We start from the raw sequence: 27,234 nt of genomic DNA, 5'->3' as shown, positions 1-27,234 counted from the left end.
CAGTACGGGAGTCGAGCCAACCGTTCACATACAGAGGGTAATTATTTAGCTACTAGCTATCTAAATCTATGGGTACCTGTCATGTCGGACGCTGTTCAGACCAGGTCGTTCGACAGACAGCGGTAATTCCGCTTTTGACCACTATGTGCTCATTGGCGTCGGCTAGATTTTATCTAACTGGTCCTGGGTTAATTTACCTGATGCTCGGATTGGAAGCTGGGCCATGCCCATTGCCTTTAAATAGTTCTCCTGAACATTGGGCATCGCCGATTATAGCTTCTGTCTTGTGCGTTGTTATCTCAGTCTGGAGTGGTGAGCTAGTAGTTGGAGTATCGTTGCTGGTGGTGTATTTCCCTTTGTCTTATTTACTCCTTCCTATATTTGTATTTATTTTGCCCTGCGCATTTATAGTGTATTCCTGAGTGACTGTGGCGTGGTGTATATTTTCCGTTATCCTTGTCTGTGCTAACTGTGGGTATTGGTGTATTATCTTTTCACCGGGTAGTGGGCTTTGGTTTCAGCCTAGGGTTGAAACAGGAGACAGGGCGAGGGTCGAGGCATAGACATGCACACCATCAGTGTAAACTCTAGGTAGAGGGTCAGTCAGGATTTCCCTAGTCTGAGGGAAAGTGCAGGGGCCCGGGTTATTAGCTCTTGCCCACCTAGTCTCCCCCGTGACATTATAATCGGCCATTAAAAAAAAAAAATGGAGGTTTCCTTTTTTTTGTTTTGTCATGGATCCCATGACTTCCATAACCCGCCAGTTGGAGGCGCTGTCCCTACAGGTCACTGAGTTGAGGGGGGCAGTGCAGCAACAGGGACTAGCAGTATCTAATGTGCAAGCTGGAGCGACAGGTAGAGTTGCTGAGCCTAAGTTTCCTTTGCCTGAAAAATTTGCTGGGGAACGCAGTAAATTTGTTTCTTTTCATGAAGCTTGCAAACTATATTTCCGTATGCGACCGATCTCCTCAGGTAAGGGATCCCCAAGCATGGGCGTTTTCTTTGCCATCTGATTCTGCTGCATTTGACTCTGTGGAGAGTTTTTCTTCCTTTCTTGGAAACATTTACGATGAGCCAGACAGAATGGCTCTAGCAGAATCTAAGATACACACTATTCGCCAGGGGGAGCGAGTTGCAGAGGATTACTGTTCTGAATTTCATCGCTGGGCGATTGATACACAGTGGAATGATCCAGCGCTGCGGAGTCAGCTTATTCATGGGGTTTCTGGAAGGGTTAAAAAAGCCCTTCTGATGTATGAGACTCCTACTTCTCTAGATTCCGCTATGAGTCTGGTTGTCCGCATTGATCGCCATTTGCGTCAGGGGGAGCATGAGACACCGCCTATGGGAGAGGGTTTAGGTTCACGTGAGGTTCCTGCAGGTGAGCCCACGGAGCCTATGCAAATCGCAGGGGTGTCACATGTGAAGCATCGAGCCCCTGAGCTCAGGAAGCAGGGAGCCTGTTTTTACTGCGGTAAAACTGGTCATTTTATTAACATCTGTCCTCTGCTCTCTAAGAAAAACGCAACGGCGGAAAACTTCTAAGCTCAGAGGGTGTGGAGGAGACCAATCTGAGCTTATGTATATCCTCCATGGTGGTTTCTCAATGCATGCTCCCTGCTAAGGTTATAATCGCTGGCAGTGAGCTGCCAATTACTGTTTTTGTGGATAGTGGTTCAGCCACAAATCTCATTGATGAGGAGTTTGCGTGCACAGCAGGTTTTAGGATTGAAAAACTGCCTCATCCTATCCGCGTGGTCACCATCAATGCTGCTCCTCTCTCACAGGGGGAGATTACTGAATTTGTGGCTGAGTTGAAACTCCACATTGGGGTTCTACATTCCGAGCAGGTTACATGTAAGGTGCTCAGGAATCTTCCTGCTCAGGTGGTTTTGGGTTTTCCATGGTTGTCTATGCACAACCTGGTAATTGACTGGAAAACTCAGGACATAATTCAGTGGAGCGAATTCTGCCAGGAGAATTGCCTGGCCACATGTGTGTCTGCTGTGACTTCAAGCGTTCCAGAGTCACTTCTGGATTTTGTTGATGTGTTCTCTGAGAAGGGATGTTCAGAGTTGCCGCTACATCGCCCCTATGACTGTACTATCAGGTTTAAACCAGGGGCCAAATTGCCTAAAGCAAGGATGTTTAACATCTCTGGTCCGGAGAGACAAGCATTAAAGGATTACATTGCTGAAAGATTGAGCAAAGGGCACATCAGGCCTTCATCCTCACCTGTGGCAGCAGGGTTCTTCTTCGTGAAGAAGAAAGATGGCGGATTACGCCCGTGTTTGGATTTCAGGGAATTGAACCAGATTCTGGTTCGTGATCCATACCCTATGCCACTAATACCAGATTTGTTCAACCAGGTGGCAGGTGCTAAGTGGTTTACCAAGCTTGACCTCAGGGGGGCGTACAACCTCATAAGAGTCCGTCAAGGTGATGAGTGGAAGACGGCTTTTAATACCCCTGAGGGTCATTTTGAAAATTTGGTGATGCCATTTGGGTTGACTAATACACCTGCAGTGTTCCAACATTTCATTAATGATGTGTTTTCGCATGTTTTGGGGAAATTCGTTATCGTGTACCTAGATGACATTCTCATATATTCTTGCGACTGTGATACACAGGTCTCTTTTAAAGAAGGTGGTGGGTTCTGTGGACGTGGCGCCTATGCCACCTCCAGTCTTGGTGGATGGTAATTTGGAATTTGAAGTCTCCAAGGTGGTTGACTCTTGTGTAGTGCGCTGCACTTTACAGTACATGGTACACTGGCGTGGTTATGGGCCTGAGGAGAGGTCCTGGGTACCAGCCTCGGACATTCATGCGGATCGGCTGGTCAGGTTTTTTCACCACCGCCATCCGGACAAGCTGGGTCCTATAAGCCGTGAGGGCCCTGGGGCCCCTCATAGAAGGCAGGGTACTGTCATGTCGGACGCTGTTCAGACCAGGTCGTTCGACAGACAGCGGTAATTCCGCTTTTGACCACTATGTGCTCATTGGCGTTGGCTAGATTTTATCTAGCTGGTCCTGGGTTAATTTACCTGATGCTCGGATTGGAAGCCTTTAAATAGTTCTCCTGAACATTGGGCGTCGCCGATTATAGCTTCTGTCTTGTGCGTTGTTATCTCGGTCTGGAGTGGTGAGCTAGTAGTTGGAGTATCGTTGCTGGTGGTGTATTTCCCTTTGTCTTATTTACTCCTTCCTATATTTGTATTTATTTTGCCCTGCGAATTTATAGTGTATTCCTTAGTGATGGCGGCGTGGTGTATATTTTCCGTTATCCTTGTCTGTACTAACTGTGGGTATTGGTGTATTATCTTTTCACCGGGTGGTGGGCCGTGGTTTCAGCCTAGGGTTGAAACAGGAGACAGGGCGAGGGTCGAGGCCTAGACATGCCCGGGCCCGGGTTATTAGCTCTTGCCCACCTAGTCTCCCCCGTGACAGTACCTTTCATCTGAGGTCCTGTTCAGGGGTGGACATAGATAGAAGAAGATCATGTGAGATCTTGGCCTCTGTCTGCCTGGTTTATACTCTAGTAAATCCTTTTCTGATACAACCATATTACATTGCCATCTATCAGTAATTGTAAACCAAGCAAATAATAAGCACAATTTTTTTTCTGGCAAACTGAGGACTTATTTTTATGGTGGTGGTACTGCCTTGCTTAAAGGGTCCCAATGCAGCTGTACAGGCTGCACACTAAATACGTCCTCCTCTGGTCCGCAGTGAAGAAGATATTCTATGCACCATATAATAGGATAGCACTGAAAATTTTCCCTACAGCCTATGAATAATGTAAAGAAGCTGTGGTTTGAAATCTAATACTTGTAAAGTGTGTCCAATCAGATAAGGGGGATATTCTGAGTTATTTAGCATGTATGATGGCTTCAAATAGTTCTAAAATTATGCAAATCACTTTATCTGCGATTAGCTGGAGGCTGCAGCTATTTCAAAGAGATGTGAACGCATAAATCCTCAGTGGAATACAGCATGCATCTAAGCTGCCAAAGAAGATGTCAACAACTAAAAATGGCGTCTTAATCTAAGGAAGCCCACTAGAAAAAAAAATGGATGTGATACTTAACCGGCTGAACCTTGCCTTGCATAACAGCTGTAGCTATGGACTGGTATAACAGCTTTTCAGTAGATAAGAAGAGCTCATAGGTTCTATGTACTATGTTACAGTATGCATCATTCCAACATAAAGATAAACTCTTATAACAAATGGACTGTGAACCCTATGCTTTTTAAGTCATTTCCTAATGCTTCAAGGATCAGTCTACCCCTTACTGTCGCAAAATTATGACTTCATAATTATGCCAAAATAATACTCTATTACCAAGCAATACCATTACACACTAATGATATTTGGATACACGTGCCCCCGTTATTCCCTATATTCTATTATTGCTTTGCGCAAAACATTGGAAGCAGTAACTGTCTAAAAAGTGTGGGTAGCCAATGATAAAATTCTCTTAGATTCCTTTACGTGTTTTTAAAGTATCTCTCCAGTGTTTTTTTAATTGCACCACCAATTAGCAGTAATGTGTGTACAGTGTGTGCATTAAAACACTTACCCAACACTGTCTTCCGCCATTTCCAGCACTGCTCAAGTCCTTCTCCTGCATCATTCGACCACAGCTCTGACTTGCCGGCTCAGACTGCAGACTATTAGTGACTGTCTTCTCAAAAGCTTCATTCTGCGTCTCATTGACTTAGACCTCTTTCAGATATCAGCTTTTTTTCAGGTATTAGAAAAAAAACGGACTAAGTTTCATCAGTGATTTTCATCAGAGTTTAGTCAAAGTTTCATCAGATTTTTTTCAGAATTTCATCAGTTTTTCGCTGATGGGAGAAAAATGTATATTGAGCTTTGTAAATCTCTCAGTCTTGAAAGATGTGTACACAGATGGCATCCAATTTTTTTCACGGACCAAAAGACTTGCATTGCTGACTTTAATGCGACACTTGGATCAATATTGGATATGTCTCTGCAAACGTGCATTGACCACTACGTTCAAGGGAAAAAATCAGACATGTGAAATACCTCAAGGACTATCATTTGTGCAAAAAGAATGAAGCCTTACATTGACAAAGTGACTTCTGGTCCACACAGAAGACACTGTGTGGGCTATCTGATTACGAGTGTGGTCACAGGAGAGAACCGGAGCATCGCTGGAAATGGCAGAAGATAGCAATGGGTAAGAGAGGTGCCAGTAAGGCTGAAGTCAACAAACTTGAAGATGAAAGTGGATGTAAAACTGCACTGCTGAGAATCCAATATACAATAGAAGACCAGATGCAGTATGGATGCGGTTTTATTTGTCAACACGTTTCGAGGTGATCATACCTCAGTACGGCTGAAATGGTACTTGACTATTTTATCATCATGCAACAAACAGATTAAGTTAATTGAAAGTTTTTCTTGGTTTATTTGTTATTTCTTGAACATGTCATGAAGATCATTCATAAAGAACAGTCTTAGGGCATCTAAGGACATGGTTTACAAAAAGCTATGGCACCGGAGATGCATAACTGATGTTCTAACACTGCCATTATGCATTAAATACAAAATGTACAGAAAAATATCCATAAAAACATGATACTCTTGAGTGGGCTGCTCAGTAGTTCCTTCCTAATTCACCCATAAGAAAGCCATTCACTACTTTATTATTTTATCACAGTATTGGCTTGTTCCACAAACTCATCTTAAGATGCGCACTTTCTTCTTGTAACTGGAAATAACTTCTATAAATTCAGCCTGCTCCCACGTTCCTTTGACGTAGCTCTTCGGCACGTGGTATGTGAGAGAGCAAATGGTTGAACCGTTTCAGATTATTGCAGATTATTCTTGCAGTGACCATTACTTGTAAGACTGAAAAGGTGCTTATCCAAAATTTTTCTAGAGAAATCAATTTGTTTTCCTTCAATGTTGTGTGTTGTGCACCAGTTTTGATAAGGGAATGTGAACAAGGGGGAGATTTTGCTGAAAGTCTGCTGCAAAATCTATATGTTTTACCTGCGGACTTTGTTGTGGGTTTGTTGTGGATTTCATCAGATGCATTACAAAGGGCGAAATCTTCTGTGAAAATCTACAGAAAATAAATGACATGCTGCTGATGTAAACCGCATTTCCACGCTGATCTTTTTCCCAAGCGTGTAGATGAGATTTGTTAAAATCTCATCCATGGTTCATAGAAGAAAAATACATTTTCTACTGCACTATTAGGGAATTTTGTTTTAATATTGGAAAGTAGGATTCTCATGCATTAGAACTCATGCACACAACCGTGTTTTTGGTCTAAGTGCCATCTGTTAAAAAATGGATCACATTTTTGGATGTTATCGAACGGGGCAGTGTGGATGAGAAATTTGTTTAACTGACCGATTCTGCGCGTGAAGAAAATTGCAGTGTGCACGATTTTCCTCTGGAAATTTGATGATAGTCACCCATTTCAAGTCTATTGGTGCAAGAAAAAAAAATGGATGCCAAGCAGAGCCACAAAATAACATCGAACTTTTACAGGTACATCGCAGTTCTGTAACATAGGAAACTGTGACTGGTTGTGTATGTGATTAATAAATGCTTCTGTAAAAACAGATTGTATACGGACTGCACACAGATTGCATATGGATGACAAGTGATAAAAAAATCGTCCCACGCTTTTCTGGATGATAATCTTATGGCCCTTTAAACGTATCCTCAGCCAAAGTAGAGCACCTACTAGATGGTTTCCCTAAATTTTTCTGGCAGCACTGATGAGAAGGGCCAATACAAGGCTATGGGTCCGTGATAAATAAGCACAGGACACAGATGCTGTCCGTGTTCAACACTGCAAAGCATAGCATAAACTGTGTCATTTCTTTCTTTCTTCGTCCATAGTGGAAAAACAGTGATAAAACACTTATGGTAAAAAAGGACACACGGATGCCACACTGATGGAAAACACTGATGACACCGGTACCTACGTGTGTTATACGGACGTGTGAAGGAGGCCTAATACTGAACTTCCTTTGTGGTGGTGCAGCTCAAGAATTAAAAACTTGTATTATGTTCCCCATTCACAGTTGATCCAGTAGAGCGGCACCTCATGATCAGACGACGGTTGGAACTCCTTCAAAGGCCAGGTTCACACAAGCAAATATGAAAGTTACCAGAGTTTCATCCTGAAATCTCAGATGATTTTTATTTCAATTTTCATCCCTGTCCACTCTGTTTTTTATTTTTTTTTTACAGCAGCAGCTATTAATAATTTACAAGATCGTGTACAGTTTCTAATGTTAAACAATTGCAATGCATCTGTAAAAAAACAAATGTTCTGAATGGGATCCAATTTTTCCTGCACACCCTTAGACTGAATGGATAAGTCTGACCCAACATACAGAATAAATTAATACATCCATATTTTTTCACTTGCAAATTCAGGCAGTGAAAAAAAGAGGTAATCTGAACAGCCCAACTGAATAACGTTAGTCCTAAGGGTGGGTGCCCGTGTGCTGTATTCTTTTTCATGTACCAAAAATACGCCTGTGTGAACGTACTCTAACAAATAGAAATCATCCAAATTGCAAAAAACAGTATAATTGTGTGAGCACAATCAACTTTCCCGGAACAGGCTTTTCTTATTATAGATGCTTTATGCATCTGCTTGTTAATTCTCCATGTGGCCTCAAAGTCTTCTCATTTGTTTAACCAATGGCCTGTTTATCTGTACCGCTCTATTGAAATTAGCGCTCACATCTTAGAAATTGCCATTTATTTACATTATTGATTTCTACTTATCTTCGCTCGTTTATTAGGGTAAACACTCCGTTTAGTACCGGTTCGTTGACACTTGAACTAATCTGCACTTGTTTTATTGAAAATCACATTAATCTGACCTACATTAATGAAACCGAGTCTTATCTTGGTTTCTCAGATGCAAGGCATTTATTTTATTTTTTTGGGCACTTGGAAAACCTGCGCTGAGATTTGCCACGGAAAGAGTCGAGTAATACCCAAGGCCCCTTAATAATGCAGCAAGCGTCGTTTCCAACCAATGGTGCATGTCACATGATAGGAGCCCAAACGCTTCCTAATGGGGACCCGCGCTTGCCACGCTTAACTATTTATTGCTTTCATGATTTCGGACACAGAAATACAATGTCTCTGTTCCTCATGCTGCACTGGCTGCACAGAATCCATGACATATATTTAAGGCCTGGTAATAAAGATGTCTGCACGCTGTGTGAACGCCACAAACACAGCATAAGCAATCATGGTTTTCTAAGCCCGGTTTCCTTGACAACAAATAGAATTCGGGCAGCGAATAAATGCAGCTGAAGCCTGTGAATCGTCTCTGATTGTAAGCAAAGAAACGCGCGGTTTGTGCTGAAATTTCCCCCCCATTAATTCCCTCAATATCTCCAAATAGAAGCTCTGCTGAGAGGACCAACTGATACATATTTATAAAGTTATTCCATAATACTGAGTTACCGGGGGGAAGAACGATGCAGAAAGAAGGAAAGAAGGAAGGGGGATGAGCAGGACGAATAAAAGGGACATTGGAGAAGAGGAAGGCGGAAGACAGGTAAGAGGAGGGAGAAAGAGATAGCGGCTGATGAGTGAGAGGAACAGGGAATCATTGATGCAGGAAGAGATGTTGGATATTGGGGAGGGGAGCGGAGCACTCGCAGAAGACGCCAATCATAAACTACAGAAAGAGGGGAACATGGGAATAAAGTCTGTATGTGAAATTTAGCTAGTTTCAATGAAGGAACGGCATCACAAATAGTGTGAAAAACACAAAGGCAAGTTGCAACGAAGGAATAAAACAAAAGAGCAAAAGAAAAAATCATGACAGGCTTCTTGGAGACATTGAGACAGAAAATAATTAGGAAGGGAGTTTTGCGGATGATATGCATTGTTTGGTGTGCAGTGGGTGGGTTCCTCCCCTCCTCGCCAGCCTGGTTATACATAATAAAACAAATAAGCCATTTTTCAATAATAGTTAGTAGATGATTTTCAGATTTTCCATTCTTCTCACTGCTCAAATTTGCCTTCTTTTTTTTTTTGGTCTATTTTTTTAAAGAGACATTGCTCAGTCAAGCATTTCATGTTCTACAATAAAATAAAGGCTTTGTTTGCATCTCCTAAGGCCCTGTTTTTTTCCCTGGTATTATTTCTTGTGCATTTACAAGAGATTGTCCTTTGAGAAATAGTGTTAATGCAAACACACAGGCAAATACGGCACAACTAGAACTCTTTGCCTTTGATATAACTCGACTGAAGAACAGTGGTGAGAGGCAGCAGAACAGAAGTGGAACAGGGAATTGAAATTGGAGACGGAGGAATGAATGCAGAAATAGAGATGTAATAAGAGAAAAAATCACAAACAATGGGGGTGAAGAGACTGGAGCTGAGATTACACAATGAATCTCTAAGCTTCCTGGCTATGCTATTATTACAGTAGGCCCATTTCCATTGATCTCCAATATATACAGTTTATAGCCTCAGTTGGTTACAACATATGCTATAGGGCTAATTCATACTATACATCTTCAGGATAGGTACTAAAACCAAGATTTCTCTCTGTGGTTTAGCATTTGATACTCTGCCCCTATACAAATATAGTCTTCATCATGTCATTTCATATGCACATATCAAGGCAATGACCATCTTTCAAGTTTTCAAGAAACCCCTGGCAGTTATTCTGTAAATGTACCAAACCTGCTCTGTACATTTATTTTCATTAATATAATAGACTCCTTCAAGGCCGACTTCAGCCGTTAAATGACTAGTGATCAGCTATGTACAAGTCGATCAGTGGCCGTGTAATGGCATGCTTAGAGAGGCCTGTAGAGGTGATGTACAAGATGTATCTTCTGTTCAAACGGCTCGCAGTAAAACACTTTATGGGGGGGCTCACTTTTGGCCCTCATTTCGCCAGCATACTCTCTCCTCTGTTTTTCTGTGGCACCAACTTACCTCTGACACTTGGAAAACCATACAATCAGATTGCATGGAAGTCACAAATACAGCAAATATGGACATAGACACAAGATATTCTATACTGACAGGAAATATCAGGAAAAAAATTAATATGAAATAACAATTGCATCCACATACACACTGCATTTACCTATACTCATCTTTCTTAGGTCGGGTTCACATTAGTGTTTGAGTCCGCAGTGTGGTGCTGTGGACTTTTTTCCTTAGCTCCGCCTACTTCTGCATTTGTCCTGCGTACCTATCTTTAACATTGAGTACACAGGGACATGATTTGTATCCGCATGCGTCGTTTTGACGTGCCCTCCAAACGCAACATGTTGCATTTTCATGCGTTTGGCGGGCACATCAAAACGATGCACACGGATACATCCCTATACAACGCATGTCCCTGCGTACCCAGTGTTAAAGATAGGTACGCAGGATGCATGCGGAAGTAGGCGGAGCTAATGAAAAAGGTCCGCAGCACCACGCTGAGGACTCAAATGCTAATGTGAACTTAGCCATACAGGCAGACCAAAATTCTATGTGTGCAGAAAGATTGTTAATGGCTTTTGAATATCATGTTATCTGCAGCCAGGGACATAATGATCACAGTTGCAGAGGGTGCGACTGACACTTGACCCATGCAGGAGGGGGGCCTGCCGACGCCAGCACATATTCAAGCTGAATGTGCACCTGCAGGACCACAATACAAGCTGCTAGTCAGTCAAAGGCCGTCATGCAAGTCACTGGTGTTGTATGGCAGTGACATCATGTGCGGCAATTCGCTTGCATGTTGAAGTCAGCTGCTGACTTAGATGCCTGCTACAGAAAAGAACACCGAGCGGTGTGGGAGCAGGGGAAGGTGTGTAAAATCATTTATTTTTCTTATGCATTAAATAACAGAAAGAGAACAAGGGACATGTATACCAAGATGGGCCCAAAATGGGAGACATATATACAAGGATGGGGGACAGGGGCGGAGACAGACAGCTCGGGGCCCCTGTGCAGGAAATGTGTCTGGACCCCCTCCTTTTAAGGTGACAAAGCTACATATATACTGTATATATATATATATATATATATATATATATATATATATAGCCACACACACATACATGTATGTATATAGTCTCCTTTATTATGTATATTGCCATCCCTTATTATACAGTGCCCTCTCTTGTTATGTACAGCACCGTCCCTTACATATTGGATTTTATAGAGCCCTGTTTTTTATTACATACTGTCCTGTCCTGTTAGCTGTATAATGCAATGATTGCTAATGGAGCATGGGAAAGCTTTTTTTCTAAAGGAGGAGCTGATGGACTGGTAGTCTGGTCACCGGCTCCTCCATCAGTAGTCATTTTATATCTAACAAGACAGGGGACTATGTAATAAATGAGGGCGCTGTGAATAACAAAAATAACAAGAATAAACTATGTACAGCACTGTACATAACAGCAGAGGAAGCTATATAATAAGGGAGGGCATCATATAGAACTAGAGGATGGCACGTAATAAGGGACGGTGTTATACATAACAAAAGAGGAAACTATGTAACTAAGGATGGTGTTATACATAGTAAGTGAGTACACTATACATTAAGAGACTGTGCTATACATAAGTGAGTACGCTATAAACTAAGGGACTGTGCTATACATAATAAGTGAGTACACTTTATACTAAGGGACTGTGTTAGACATAATAATCGATAATAACATCTTCCTCCACCTCCCCCTGTTCCTAAATCCATTATAAATACCCCTTCCTCCCATCCCAATCCCCCACACCCCTCATTGTCCTCATCCCCCTGCATCCCATTATTGCCCTCTCCCCCACCCCCCATGAATGCCCTCTTCACCACCTCCATCATTGCTTTCTCCTCATCACCCCATTATTGCCCATTCCACCACCTCCATAATTGACTCCTCCCCACCACCCCATCATTGTCCTTTCCACTGCCACCATCATTTCCTTCTCCCCCACCACCCCAATATTGTTCTTTCCACCACCATCATCTTTGTCTTCTCCCCTACCACCCCCATCATTACCAATCCACAACCTCGATCATTGCCTCCTCTGTTATGACCCCAATGGCAGAGGGTCTCAGGAATCAATACCAAGTCTGCAAACACAAAAAAACAGCTCATAGGGCAGTGGTAACTGGGCTGACCATATATCTAGTCCTAGCACCACAAATAGAAGTAGCCGGGGAACGTGCCTACGTTGGTTCTAGACGTCTCGCGCCAGCCGGAGAACTAACTAACCCTAGAAGGGAAAAGAAAGACCTTTCTTGCCTCCAGAGAAAAGACCCCAAAAGTTGGATACAAGCCCCCAACAAATAATAACGGTGAGGTAAGAGGAAAAGACAAACATAAGAATGAGCTAGGTATTTAGCAAAGAGAGGCCCACTAGCTAATAGCAGAATATAGTAAGATGACTTATATGGTCAGCAAAAACCCTATTAAAATATCCACGCTGGATATTCAAGAACCCCCGAACCGTCTAACGGCCGGGGGGAGAACACCAGCCCCCTAGAGCTTCCAGCAAGGTCAGAAATCACATTTAGTACAAGCTGGACAAAAATAGTAGCAAAGCAAGTAACTCAAAAAACAAAGAAGCAAGACTTAGCTTAATTTTGCAAGAGCCAGGACCAGCAGACAGGAGCAACAGAAGGATCTGATTACAACAATGCCAGGCACTGGACTAAGGATCCAGGAAGTTAATATAGCGACACCCCTGGACTAACGACCCAGATGAGTGCCAAACAGAAAAAAGACAATCCCAGAGTCATACCACTAGTGACCACAAGAGGGAGCCAAAAAGTCTAATTCACAACACTCCTCCCCCACCATCCCCATCATTGTCCTGTCCACCACCACCACCATCATGGTCTTTTCAACCACCACCCCCATCATTACCCATTCCACCACCTCCATCATTGCCTCCACCCCACCAAACCATCATCGTCCTTTCCACTGCCATCATCATTGTCTTCTTCCCCACCACCCTCACTATTACGCATTCCACAACATGCAACATTTCCTCTGCCCCACCATCCCCATCATTGCCCTTTCCATCATCACCATCATTGTCTTTTCCCCCGCCATCCCCATCATTGCCCATTACACCGCCTCCATCATTTCCTTCTCCCCCACCACCCCTATTATTGCTTTCTACCCCACCACCCCTATCATTGCCCTCTCCGTCAACCAAATCATTGCCTTCTGCCCCATCACCCCCATCATTGCCCTTTCCATCAATCCAATTATTGCCTTCTGCCCCATTACCCTCATCATTGCCCTTTCCGTCAACCAAATCATTGCCTTCTGCCCCATCACCACATCATTTACCTCTCCTCCACCTACACACACATAGACACACACAGCACAATTCACCTCTCTGCATACACACACACCTCACCTCTGCGCACAGTATCCTGAAGCCACACCATCGCCGATAGCTTTTGTAATAATTATAGGGGATAACTCAGGAGACTCTTTGCATGGAACAAGACAACTATAGGTCACAGTTTTATAAGTGGTAAAGTCTATATTATCACATGGTGATTCAAACAGGTGCAGAGAGAAACTCAAGTCCACAACACTTGGTGCAAATATCAAATGCAGCTCAGCAGTCTATAGGAAACTTCAGAGGAAAATGCAATCATGCAGAAAGTCTATGAAGCACAATTATTCTTGAGGATACTTGACACGAATAGGTCCTTGCTTAGTCCAAAACACAGATAGATATGCTTATAGGGCAGTTCAAATAATATCTTAGCTCAACCAGGGAGGTCTGGGTAATAGTCTCAGGTTCTTTCAGAGCAGCAACAGCTTACTTGTCCAGCAAATGCAGATGGAAGTAAACACGAGCAGCAGATGAAGGAGGATTACTGGAACTGGTGTATGCAGCAGGAACTCAGAGCAGAGTAGCAGGATAACCCCACAGGTTCACAGGAGCAGGTATATAGCCAGGGAGTCACCAGAGGTCAGGAGCTGGATGCAAGGCAGAATACTCTAGCACAGACTGAAGGCTGGGGTGGAGTTTTATAGCAGGAAGACACAGTGCACATGAGACCAAAGACGCCATCTTGGAAAAGGGCAGTAATGCACAAAAAGGTAATAAAAAATGTTCAGAGTCCTGACAGCTTTCTGTCTCGCACAGCCATGGCGCTGAATGATGATGTAATTCAGCTGCTGCTGTGTGAGACAGGAAGCAAGATGGATCCATTCCACTTTCCATTTTCTCTTGCAGGCAGCAGAGCTGCAGGGATTGCTCCCTGCCCGCCGCACATGAGGGCAATCTGACCAGGAGCCCTCCGGAGCCTCGGAGCCGGATAAACTAGCCAGATTGCCCTCATTATTAGCCACCCTGCAGGAGCCCCCTGGAGCCTCCGGGCCCCGGTGCAGCCACACTGGTTGAACAAGCGGTATGTCCACCCATGATGGGGGACATATATACCAGTATGGGCCCAGGCTGGGAGACATACAGTATTTATCAGGATTGGCCCACATACCAGGATATAACTGGATGGGGAACATATATACCAGGATGGGGAACATATATACATGGAAGTGGCCCATCATGATCGACATTTGTACAGGATGGGTAACATTACTACATAAAGAGGGAGGGGGGCAATATGGATGCCCTTATAGGATTTAGAGCACTATAAGGGCCTATACTTCTGACCAACATGCGGAGGGGTGCCCAGGTCCAAATTTTGCACCGGGGCCCATTGGAATCTAGTTACACCACTGAGTATAGCACATTGATTGTTTACACAAAACGAATGTGCTGCAGACAATGATGATTTTAACCCCTTCACAACCTTGCAATTTTCCATATTTTCATTTTCATTTTTTCCTCCACTTCTTCCAAGAGCAATAACTTTTTTATTTTTCAAGCCGCACAGCTGTATGATGTCTTGGTTTTTGTGATGCACTGGTAAGCAGGAAAAAAAATCCAAGTGCGTTGAAATTGCAAATAAAAGTGCAATTCCACAATTGTTTATTTGTTTTTTTTATTTACCATATATGGTAAAACTAACTGGGCAATATGATTCTCCAGGTCAGTACAAGTACGTAGATACCAAACATGTATAGGTTCTTTTTATTTAAATGATAAAAAAAGGTCGGAAATTAGTAAGATAAAAAGCTTGTGTTGCTATTTTCCGAGACCCTTAACATTTTTTGTTTTTCAGCATATGGGTCTGTTTGAGGGCTTATTTTTGTGCACTAAGTAGACCATTCTACTGCTGTAATTTTGGGGTACATACAATGTTTTGATTGTCTCTTATTGCATTTTAGATTGGCATTAAGATTTATAGTATTAACAATCGTTCTGTGCACACAAAATTCTAGTCAGCTGGTTTAAACAGCCCACTAAAAGCCCTTCGATTGGCTTGTATATAGCCAATTGGCAGTCATTTAATGGTTGAAGTGGGCTCATTTAAAAGGTCCCTTAAGACAGGCATGAATGATCCAATCACTTAACAAACAAAAGTTTTGCTCATTTATCAGAAGATTGCTGTCATGTTTTCACAACCGATAATCACCGATAATCAGTGAATGAGTGGTGTAATGATTATGGGCTCTTCTAGTTTGGCCTAGAGGCTGAAGAACTGTCAACACTAAGGGCCTCACATCCCCCATTCTGCTTTTTGAGTGAAGGCAGCAGCATCCAACCAGCAGCCAACTATGGCTATTACTTTATAACAGAGGGACGGATGCTGGACTCCATAATTCAGAGAGCACTTCAGTCTTAGGAACCACCTTTGGAGCTCTTGTAGGAGTGGCACACTCTAAAGCAGAGGTGTCAAACTGCATTCCTCGAGGGCCGCCAACAGGTCATGTTTTCAGGATTTCCTTAGCATTCCACAAGGTGCTGGAATCATTCTGTGCAGGTGATTAAATTATCACCTGTGCAATACAAGGAAATCCTGAAAACATGACCTGTTGGTGTCCCTCGAGGAATGCAGTTTGACACCTCTGCTCTAAAGTACTCACCTCCATATAATACTGTCTTTTCATTTGCTATTGTACACTTTCAGTGGGAGTAATCAAACTGGAGAGCTACTTTTATCTACCTGTGTCTACAAAGCTAACATGAAGCAAATACTATTGCCAGCAGTGAATTTTATTTTAATAAATAGATGTCTTTATGGCTCAGGAGTAGTGTTGAGCATTCCGATACCGCAAGTATCGGGTATCGGCCGATACTTGCGGTATCGGAATTCCGATACCGAGTTCTGATACTTTTGTGGTATCCGGAATCAGTATCGGAACCATATTCATGTGTAAAATAAAGAATTAAAATAAAAAATATGAATATACTCACCTCTCCGGTGGCCCCTGGATCTTACCGCTGTAACCGGGAGCCTTTGTTCCTAAGAATGAGCGCGTGAAGGGCCTTTGATGACGTCGCGGCTTCTGATTGGTCGCGTGACCGCTCATGTGACCACTCACGCGACCAATCAGAAGCCGCGACGTCAGCCGCGACGTCATCGAAGGTCCTTCACGGGCTCATTCTTAGGATCGGAGGCTCCCGGTTACAGCGGTAAGGTCCAGGGGCCGCCGGAGAGGTGAGTATATTCATATTTTTTATTTTAATTCTTTATTTTACACATATATGTGGATCCCAGGGCCTGAAGGAGAGTTTCCTCTCCTTCAGACCCTGGGAACCATTCCGATACTTTGCGTCCCATTGAAATGCATTGGTATCGGGTATCGGTATCGGCGATATCCGATATTTTTCGGGTATCGGCCGATACTATCCGATACTGATACTTTCAAGTATCGGACGGTATCGCTCAACACTACTCAGGAGTAAAAAAAATTATAATTTTTAATATATCATAATCACTATTTTAGTAAACAAAGTAATTATATACTGATTACTCTGTACCGTATTTCTCCAGTTTTCTAAGATCAGTGACACATACAACATCTCTTTGAACCCTATGTAGAAGCTTCAACAAAACCATAAACATTGATTGAGAATGACCTAAAAATATAAATTTCTATCAAGTACTTCATATTTTTTTTCTTGGAAGTAGATGCAAAAAATCCTCTAAAAATATGAACATTCTTGTTGGATTTAAAAACTGGATATAACAGACACAAACATTGCTCATATAGTATTTAGGACAAAAAAAAACACTGAAACTCAAAATAGGATAGGTTTAACATGGCACTGAGGGATTTAGCAAATATATTTTTAGTGCTTAACAGTGGAATTTGAAAAGTGCATTGATCTATTAAAAGGACAGCCAGGACTAAATAGGGGAAGGCTGGCGGATATAACATAGCTTTAGCCTGTGCAGCCTTTCGTAGGTTAATCTGTAGACTAAGCCTGTCTGTGACTGTTTTAATGGTTCCCTCCCTGGGGCAGATGCTAATCGCCCTCGATAGTCCTAATGGAGAAGAGATGGCCTCTTATTAAGCTGGAAAGGGACAGTCTCTGCTCCCAGCTGTGTTACTGGCATAATAATTACCGAGTCTATAGAGAAAAATGCTTTTGGAGATCAGAGAATAACTTTTGAATAGTGAAATCAGGGAAAGGTAAAATGGTGCTGTCTTTGAAACTCCGGAAGTTAAGGTTCTATATGAGCATTCTATAGATGACATAGAAGAAAAGGAAGATATACCAACCAAGTATCGAAAGAACAGAGATTCTCTGACCCCATCTCAACCACTAAAGGGGTAGCAGGTGTAGCTTTCAAATCCATGGGTAGACTGAATGAGCAAAGCAACTTCTACTGTCAAGCTGCATGTGGATTTGTCTGTCTTGCTATGTGAAATAGAGGTCATAGGGCCACCATTTTCTCATTGCCTCTCTCAACATAATTATGCTCAACCACAAACAAGATTAAAATATTTTGTTGGAAATATTCAATCAGAAACTAATTACTCAGAAAAGATTTGAGGAACAAAAGGTGATTTGAAGTTATATATGTCTAATCTTAGCAACTACCTAAAGTTGTTTTCTGTATCAAATTTAAACAGATAAAAATTGCAAATAGTCTAATAATGTCAATTTTTGGGGCTTGTTTCCACTGAAGAAACAGATGATGAAGGGAAATATTTTATGTTGGATGTAGAAATACAGCATACTGTAGACTATATGAAATACTAAAAGGTATAGCTGAAGTTGAGTTAGGCGATGAACAAAGGTAATTAAAAAAAAAAATAACGTAAATTAAGAAGGTCTTTTTTTGCAAAGATTTTAACAAGGGCTACTCTTTGTCAAATCCTTGAAGAACAACAGGGGCAATTTGTGTTGGGATTAGAATACAGTATTTCTAATAATGCTTTATTTTTCTTTTTTATTAACTAATACTTAATTGAGAGAAATTACCAAGGTTATGCAATGCCAGTATTTGGAGAACATTAAAACCTTAATAATAGTTTGGAAACATAGAGGAAAGATTCAGCTTCATGCCTGTGAATAATTGCTTGTAATTCAAAATGGCAGACTTGGCAATATTTTGGGAAAATATCCATCAAAATGCATATAATTCAGCCAGAGTCTTAGAAGAGCTTACCTCATATTCTTCTTTAAATCCATACCCTTGCCCTCTCTTCATCTGGGTAATGTGCTGTAGAAGGTCTGCAACACGGATGGCTGGCTGGAGTTGTCCACGGGGATATGCCATTTCCAGTGGTTCACATGTCCGGTATGGGTGGGTCTGTATGGTCAATGTGGGTTGATTCAACTCTACGTGGCTGCTGTCTGTAAGATAACCAGATTTGGTCTGGAAATGAGTCTGCACCTTGGGCGGACGGACCGGGTCATTGGGAGATTGGTGCCTGGTATCGCCTATTCTCAGGTAATTATGGTTATGATATGATAGTGTGGCGGTTACCTTATACTAGCATGAGCTGTGGGGATTCACTACGGCATTGAGCATGGGCACGGTAGGGCAGTAATAGTCGTTAACCCTTGATCCAGGGTCCATACGGTGTAATTGTATTTTTGCCCATATGTGAGGTTATAGTTTTCTGCCTCAATTATCTCCCAATGTCCCGGTCTTTTCTGACATGTACAACATTCCATAATGTATTTTCAATCTTTTTGCATATTTCCCTCTTATACGTTGGTATTTGATTTGTTGGTTGACCTAATGTTTTGGTCATTTTAACTAATAAATTATAATCTTTTCATATATTATTTTGACCCTGTAGTCATTCTGTTGTGTGGATTTTGGTACCTTGGGAAGCATGTATGGAACAGTTTTTAGGACTGTCTAGGTATCTTGAACTAATTTTGCTTATTTAAGTCATGACATTGAGCATACAATTTACAAATGAATTTCTTTCTGAAAGCATTAATTTGTATGACTCTTAATTCTACACAATCATCTTGCTATTTGTTGTAAACAGCCCTATCAAACATCACCACAGATCTCAGTAGGGGACAGTAAATTTGGCGGTTCGCAACAGAAAAGCCTGGCCTTAAAATGTTGGTGAATATTACTTGTTCTTCATGCATACTTTGAGGACCATTAATACTAAAGTATCTAGGCTACTATGAAAGACTAAGTCTTACAACAAGCTGTCAGTTATAGCTTTGTTACCTAGAAGTGTTGAAGATGGGACGGTGTCTGAGGAAACTGTCAGTTGAATGAAGACCAAGGTAGCAGTAGGATGTGGAAGGAAACAAGAGAAAACACAGAATCAAGACCAAATTGCCCAGACAGGTTTTTCTAAAGTGATCATTAAATAATACAGCTTTTGCACCTAAACTATAAGCCCCTCGTTGTTAATGTCATTCTCGCCACATTCCTACAAAACCCTTTTTTAAGGACAATCTCACATAGTTATTATTTTGCTCATACACTTTAGATTGGCAGTCGCACTCCTCGTAATGACAAACTCACTGGCTTGCGATAGCATTCTCACAGGATAGGCTTGTTCATTGTAAAGCCCTACCTGAGTAGCAGGAATTGAGTAAGGATTTTCCCTGCAGGTTTTTGCTTTGTATAGAGAAGGAGCAGGGAGAGGAAGTGCCTGCAGGAAGACAGGTTACATATCAGTCTAGCTATGGAACACCCATCAAAATCTTTACAAGAGAGGTTTTCTACTCTAACCCTACAGGGTGTACAGTTTAAAGCAACTCTATGTCTACAAGAAGTACAAATACAGTGGATATAGGAAGTCTACACACTCTTGTTGAAATGCTGGTTATTTGTTACGTAAAAACATCATCAAGAAGAATGGTGTTAGAATTTTGTACAGCTTTAATGTCATCCATAATCTGTACAAATCCTTGAGAAACAAACTGAAATAGTTTTGAAGTGAAAATCAAAATAATAAAACTAAATGAATGTTTTTGCAAAAGTACACCTTCTTATAATTGGGGATGTGGTTGTGTTCAGAAATAGAGAATCACAATTAAACTCATATTTAATAATAGTCAGCACACAGCTGCCTCCATTTGGAATTATTCTGATTTGCCCCATATAAAGTTTAGCTGTTCTAGTAGAATTTTCCTGATATTTTCTTAGCTGCATTTTACATCAAAAGCCATGGTCCATAAATTGCTAACATTACAGCAAAGGAGTCTTATTGTTGAAACTTATCAGTCAGCAAAGGGATGCAAACATTTTCAAGGCATTAGGGTACCGTCTCACAGTGGCACTTTTGTCGCTACGACGGTACGATCCGTGACGTTCCAGCGATATCCATACGATATCGCTGTGTCTGACACGCAGCAGCGATCAGGGACCCCGCTGAGAATCGTACGTCGTAGCAGATCGTTTGGAACTTTATTTCGTCGCTGGATCTCCCGCTTTCATCGCTGGATCGGTGTGTGTGACACCGATCCAGCGATGCATTCGCTTGTAACCAGGGTAAACATCGGGTTACTAAGCGCAGGGCCGCGCTTAGTAACTCGATGTTTACCCTGGTTACCATCGTAAATGTAAAAAAAAGCAAACCGTACATACTCACATTCCGGTGTCCGTCAGGTCCCTAGCCGTCTGCTTCCCGCACTGACTGACTGCCGGCCGGAAAGTAAAAGCAGAGCACAGCGGTGATGTCACCGCTGTGCTCTGCTTTCACTTTATGGCCGGCACTCAGTCAGTGCAGGAAGCAGACGGCTAGGGACCTGACGGACACCGGAATGTGAGTATGTACTGTTTTTTTTTTTTACATTTATGATGGTAACCAGGGTAAACATCGGGTTACTAAGCCCGGCCCTGCGCTTAGTAACCCGATGTTTACCCTGGTTAGCCGGGGACTTCGGCATCGTTGGTTGCTGGAGAGCTGTCTGTGTGACAGCTCTCCAGTGACAACACAACGATTTACCAACGATCACGGCCAGGTCGTATCGCTGGTCGTGATCGTTGGTAAATCGTTTTGTGTAACGGTACCCTTAGATTTACCATGGAACACTGAAAAGACAGTTATCAAGAAATTGCTTAAATTTGGTACAGTATTGACATTACCTAGAACTGGATGTCGATCAAAAATTGATGAATAGATAAGAAAAGAATTGATCCAAGAGGCTGCCAAGAGGACTATAGCAAAATTAAAGGTGCTGCAGGAATTCTGGCACTCACTGGTTATGTACCGCATGTGACAACAATCTCCCATATTTTTCATATGTTTGGTTTGTGGGGTAGAATGACAAGATCAAAGCTGTTTCTTACAAAGGAAAAGATCCATTCCCGACTATGCCAAAACCTACTTCAAGCCTTCCCAGAGCATGTGGGAAAATGTGATATGGTCTTATGAGACCACGATTGAACTTTTTGCCCATAATTTCAAAAGGTACCGTATGTTTGGTTCAAAGCCAACACTGCGCATCACAAAAGAACACTAAAGCCACAGTGAAGCATAGTGGAGACAGCATTATGTTTTTGTACTGTTTTTCGCCATTTGGAAGTGGAGCTTTAGTTAAGATGGAGGAAATTATGAACGGTTCCAAATATCAGTCAATTTTCCATCAAACCCTTCACACCTCTGCTAAAAATCTGAAGATGTATTTCCAACCAAAAAGATTTCAGCTTATTTTTAATTTGAATTGTAAAGATTATTGGCTACATTAAATGTGGAAAAAGCTGTGAAATTATATTTATTGGTACAATTTTTTTTACATAACAAAAACTTGGCATTTTCACAGGCTTCTGTAGACTTTTTATATCTACTATACATCTGTTCTGTCACAGGCTCTACTGAGGTCTGATCTCATTCAATATGATATTCCATATCATCTATTTTATTTTAATAACTACAATAAGATTCATTTTTCCAATTTGCTTGTCTGATAGTACATTTCTTTAATCTATTTGTTGTACTTGATTGTGGGTCAGCCGTCTTCCCTGAGCTGGTGTTAGCAGCACTCAAATCTATATGTTTTATATAAGTAAAATAGACCATAGGACAGGAGGTGTTTATTGTCTCCAACTGCACGTTCTGTGACATGTGCAGAGGTCAATGTACAGGGAGAAGGAGGAGTTGAGCTGTGGCCAACACTTGATGTGAGTGCTGGGGTCCTGTATTACCTATATATTTGTTATTCTGCATTGTAATCTGTGATCAAAAGGAGATAAGTGCTGGAAAGAGTCAGCCTATGCTGAGCCATAGAGGTCAATATGAAAAAAGCCAGATTTTTGTAAATACTGTACATATTGATATGGAAAATAAATAAAATATTGGGTATATTCCCTTGACTCATGTTGTGGCTTGCCATGTTATTTATTTGGACAGGCCATTATTCTGTTTAATGGGCCCTTATCTTTCATAAGATGTTAAAATCCTGTATGTATCAGTAGAATAAACTAAGACTTGGACCTTGGACGCAATGGACTCACCTGTAAGAATTAGCACATGTGAGATCTACTGTGTAGAGGAGTAGCACTAAATACAGTGTATTATCTGTATGAATATGATACATATGCTGGGGCAAAGTTAGGGCATTAACAAGTAACCTGTCTTTGCATTGGTACAATAGGCTATGGGTTTCAAACCCCTATATTGTGGGAGTTTGTCCATTGTATAATGGGTTCTTTGAGATTTACCAATTTATACATGGTCATGAGGCAATAAATTGGCACTTTCCCATGCTGAAATGTTATGTCACAGTGCAACGTTACAATCCATCACATTTAACAACTTTTTCATCAGACATGATAGATACCGTAGTTTGTTAAGTTGAAATGAGTGGATCTGGCAAGATTTGAATTTGCCAAATCACTTGGATTTTATAAGGAAATTAGATTTTTAGTGAAGTTATTTCCTACAAATTAAATGACTCCAGAGAATAATAAACATAGAATGGAAAAAAATGGAAGAGGCCAAAGAGAATGTGTGTGATGAGGGAAGGACCAAAGAAGACGCACGGAGGACCTGGTGGGACAGGAGAGCATTTTTTTTACTGTTTGCCTGGTCCAAGTGATGTCTGCAGGTGGCCACCAATTTGCAGAATTTTGGTGGAGCAAATTGCAAAAACTGAATTCCGGAGAATATGGATTTTTGTAAAATTTCAAGTAGTTTTAAATTTCATTTGAATAAATTCACTCACCTCAACTAAATATACCTGAGGTTTCTGGAAACCTGGACAGGGCCGGCCTGGGCTGCACACTATAGGTTTTTAACATTTATAATTAGACTGCTCCTCCATTATTTATACCTTTTATAAAAAAGTTTGTTTCAGAGTAAAAAATACTTCATTTATGGGGGGGAGGCCTACCTTAGCCTTTAACCTTGTTAAACATCACATAGCAGTCACAGTTAGGCTTTCATGATTGATGTGATTATGGACTGAAGAACATTAATCCTTTCACCAGCTGACAAATGGGGAGTGATTTTAACTTTTGTATTATTTAATTTTTTTTTAATATTCATAAAAACTTTTTTTTTAACTTTTCACCTGTGTCAATAATCCAGTTAGGAGACTTGAAGCTGCGATCTTCTGATCACCTGTGCTACACATAGCGCCCTGCTATGTGTAGCAGAAAAGATCATCTGCTATGAATGCCAACCATGGGGCGGCGCTTATAGCAGATCGGCAATGACAAGCATTGGGGGGTCCATCGGTTGTCATGCCAACCCACTGAGGCCCCGCAATCATGTTTATGATTAGTGATGCTCTTTTGGCACGCTCATGTTAAGTGCCTCTGACAGTGGCATTTACCAGATTAACAATCGCAGGTGGATCATGATTTCACCCGTCACTATTAGGGGCACATACAGCTGATCAAATTAGCTGTCATGTGCCTGAAAAGATGCGAGCTCAGTGCCAAAGCCTGCATCAAAAATGTGGAGGCTACCTGTGACATACATATACGTCATAGGTCGTAATGGGGTTAAAGGGGCGGTCCAAAATACAAATTCATTTTCATCCTAAATCCCTATCTATTTAATGCCATAATCTAAACTTTTTTCTAATATATCTGAATTTAAAAAAAATCTTGAACTTGAGAAAAAAGAAATAAAAACTGTTGGATAGTGTAGCTAAGGAAGGATAGGGAATATTTTATTCAAGTATATTAGAAAATAGTCTAGATTATGGCACTAAACAGATAGGAATTTAGAGTGAAAATGAATGTATATATTGGGCTACCCCTTTAAGTGTACTGAGTGCAATTCATTGGAAACCTAACTGTAACTGCAGGAGGGTGATGGTTCACCTTACGCATCATTAGACAGCAGTGCCATTCATTAATATGGCAAGATCTGACTCACACAGGAATGTGCCATGATATAATGTGGCATATGCTGAGTGCCACTCATTCTATTACTAAATTATCAAGGACAAATATCAGAAAATGTGACTATACAATTGACCTTTATTTGTGAGGAGCAAAAATTTCCCAAACGAGAAGCTTAAATAATAATCAGCTTTGAAGATAAACAAATGCGGGCACGGAGATCAATGTATGCTCTTATATGATACTGAGCTTTTGAGGAAATGCCTATTTTACCAGCTTACGTTCATAGCAGGATCTCGGAGTAAGTATTCAGATTGAGATTTATTCCATTAAAGCTTTAATAGCCGGTCTATCAGTTTATAGGAGGATGGAGCATCGGAGGAAACTGTGACTGACTACGGGAAAGACAGTTATACTTTTCCCAGTGGGAATTAATAAGTCTTCCCGATTGTGTAAATGCTTTCAGCTGTACAATAGATCTTATATTTCATACGTGATAATTGCTCTAATGATACAGTATTTCCCTCCCAATAACCGTGATGTTCTTACTAAATCCATTGACGTCCTGACAGCTGGAGAAAGTGTCTTCATTGCGAGTGGAACTCAGTTTGCTGGAGCTTTTATCCGAAGCCACCAAACCCATTTCCCTCTGAGAGCCACTTTGGGTTTCTTTCTGTTTCTTGGCCAGTTTCCTGGAGGAGAAAAGAACAGTGTCTGACAAGCTCAAGGATCCCATGGGAGGTGATATAGACAAAAATGACTTTTTTCAGATTGTGTCTCTTGCTGACACAGGCTTCTGCTCGGTGAGATATTTATTAAAGCAAATTTTTCGGAACCAATTGAGTGACACATCCAGGGCGGCGCGGCATGGCTTTGTCTATGTAAGCTAAAGCATCATAATTGGCAGATGATTGAATAATCAGCTATAGATGTGACACAACTGGCTAACACATCTAGATCAGCTGCACATATCTCTTTTGAGCAAGCCAAGTCATATTACTACTTTTCATGGTGTAATTGGGTGCTCAGGGATGCTTGGCAGGCATTAGGTTACCCACAGTCGTAATGTTATGTAATGTTATGACACTTGGGCACTGCTTCCTTATAGCCCTTGGTAATTAACACCTTACATTTCCTCTACAAGAAAAGATTTATCCACAGATCACTAATGAGTTTGAGTCAGTTGTTATTAATAATGGGAAGTGAATTACTTGTGATGATATTTTTCTATTTAAGGAGCTGGGTAGGGGATCGGATGCTTGCAGAACAGTCACACAGTCATTCTCATTAGAAGGGAAGTAGCGCTGCAGCTTTAGATTATCCAGAGCCTTTTAAATACACATCTATTCAGGTGAATGACACTCATAGACAGATAGGAATCAGCCATTTCATTATTTCTTCAGTATTTGTCTCCGAGGTCAATGCCATGTGCAGGACGATGAATGGCGCCACAACGACTCCCTGACAGTTTTGTACTATGTGCAGGGAAGTCCATGTGTCACTATATGATGCTCTGTCAAGTGCTGTATGCCTCCAACAGCAATGTTTTTAAGGAAGAATATCTCTGTTAAGGGCCTGTTCACACGCTACGGTTTTTTGCCGTGAATCTTTTCCTGTACGTTTTTGCCACAGAGAAAATGCAGCGTTTTGAGGTTTCTGAAATCTAATGCATGTGCTACCTATTTTTACCTAGCAGATTTAAACAGCCAAACATTTTTTTAAAATCTGCAGTAGTTCTGTTATTGTTTTTTTTTCCAGTGTTTTTCACCTATTTAAATTAAAGTGGGAAAAAAGTATTTAAAAACACATAAAATGCTCATAAAAATGCATAAGTGCACGTAAAAAATGCACATATATTATGCAGCATTTTTTCCTACCAACACTCTGGTTTTTAGTTGCAGAAAAATCTGTTGCAAAAGCTCACCATGTGCACACAGCCTTAAAGGAATCACTCAGCAGGTTGGTGTTATATAATCTGACAGCAGCATGAGGTAGATATAAACTTGGAGCGAAAGTGGATATAAATCCGCGCTGCTAGAGGTCCAGGGTACAATGAGAGCCCAAAAATTGTTAGGATGCGTTTTTTATTTATCAACGCATTTCAAGGTATTCATACCTCTTCATCAGGACAAACCACAACCACAAACCAGTTTATTGTGGTTTGTTCTGATGAAGAGGTAAACGTGTTAACAAGCAGATGCACCCAAGCAATTTTTGGTCTCTCATCGTACATTGGACCTCAGGCAGCGCGGATTTCATTCCACTTTCCATCCATGTTTGTATTTATGGTGGATCTGCAGAGGCCTATTCCAACAAGCTAACACAGGGGTTGGAACTGTCACAACCAAATCAGGTAAGCAATCCTGTTTTACTATTTGCAAAAAGTTGTAACGGCGCTCGCACTCATGTCAGTAAGTTGAACTGAGTTCATTGGCTGTGATCTCCCAGGATCTTTCTGACAGCATCACGAACATGAGAAGTTTGTCACACTTGTGGTGATGTCAGGCAGGTCATAGGAGTTCACTCAATCTATTCTTGATAACCAGCCATGCTAATGCTGACAGCTGAGGGTTTCAGCCCCCCAGCTGTCAGTTTTGTCTGG

The 27,234-nt window shown here is 41.4% G+C and overlaps 1 protein-coding gene across 8 annotated transcripts in view; it reads right to left on the bottom strand.

Annotated features, from left to right (window-relative positions):
- PTPRT (protein tyrosine phosphatase receptor type T) overlaps nucleotides 1-27,234 on the bottom strand; it is a 469,258-nt gene that overhangs the window by 87,724 nt on the left and 354,300 nt on the right. For 7 of the 8 annotated variants that reach the window (XM_077251539.1, XM_077251540.1, XM_077251542.1 and 4 more), the window contains 4 exons: nucleotides 25,182-25,324; nucleotides 19,909-19,986; nucleotides 19,554-19,589; nucleotides 18,522-18,709 (listed from right to left, as the gene is read on the bottom strand). In XM_077251539.1, the coding sequence (XP_077107654.1) occupies nucleotides 18,522-18,709; nucleotides 19,554-19,589; nucleotides 19,909-19,986; nucleotides 25,182-25,324 (445 nt within the window). The remainder of the gene's footprint in view (nucleotides 1-18,521; nucleotides 18,710-19,553; nucleotides 19,590-19,908; nucleotides 19,987-25,181; nucleotides 25,325-27,234) is intronic. The other variant, XM_077251545.1, reaches the window with a different exon arrangement.

The sequence above is a fragment of the Ranitomeya variabilis genome, chromosome 4, assembly GCF_051348905.1.
Source record: "Ranitomeya variabilis isolate aRanVar5 chromosome 4, aRanVar5.hap1, whole genome shotgun sequence".
Classification (NCBI taxonomy): domain Eukaryota; kingdom Metazoa; phylum Chordata; class Amphibia; order Anura; family Dendrobatidae; genus Ranitomeya; species Ranitomeya variabilis.
Note: the sequence above shows the minus strand (reverse complement) of the source record. Positions and strands in the feature narration are given on the sequence as shown.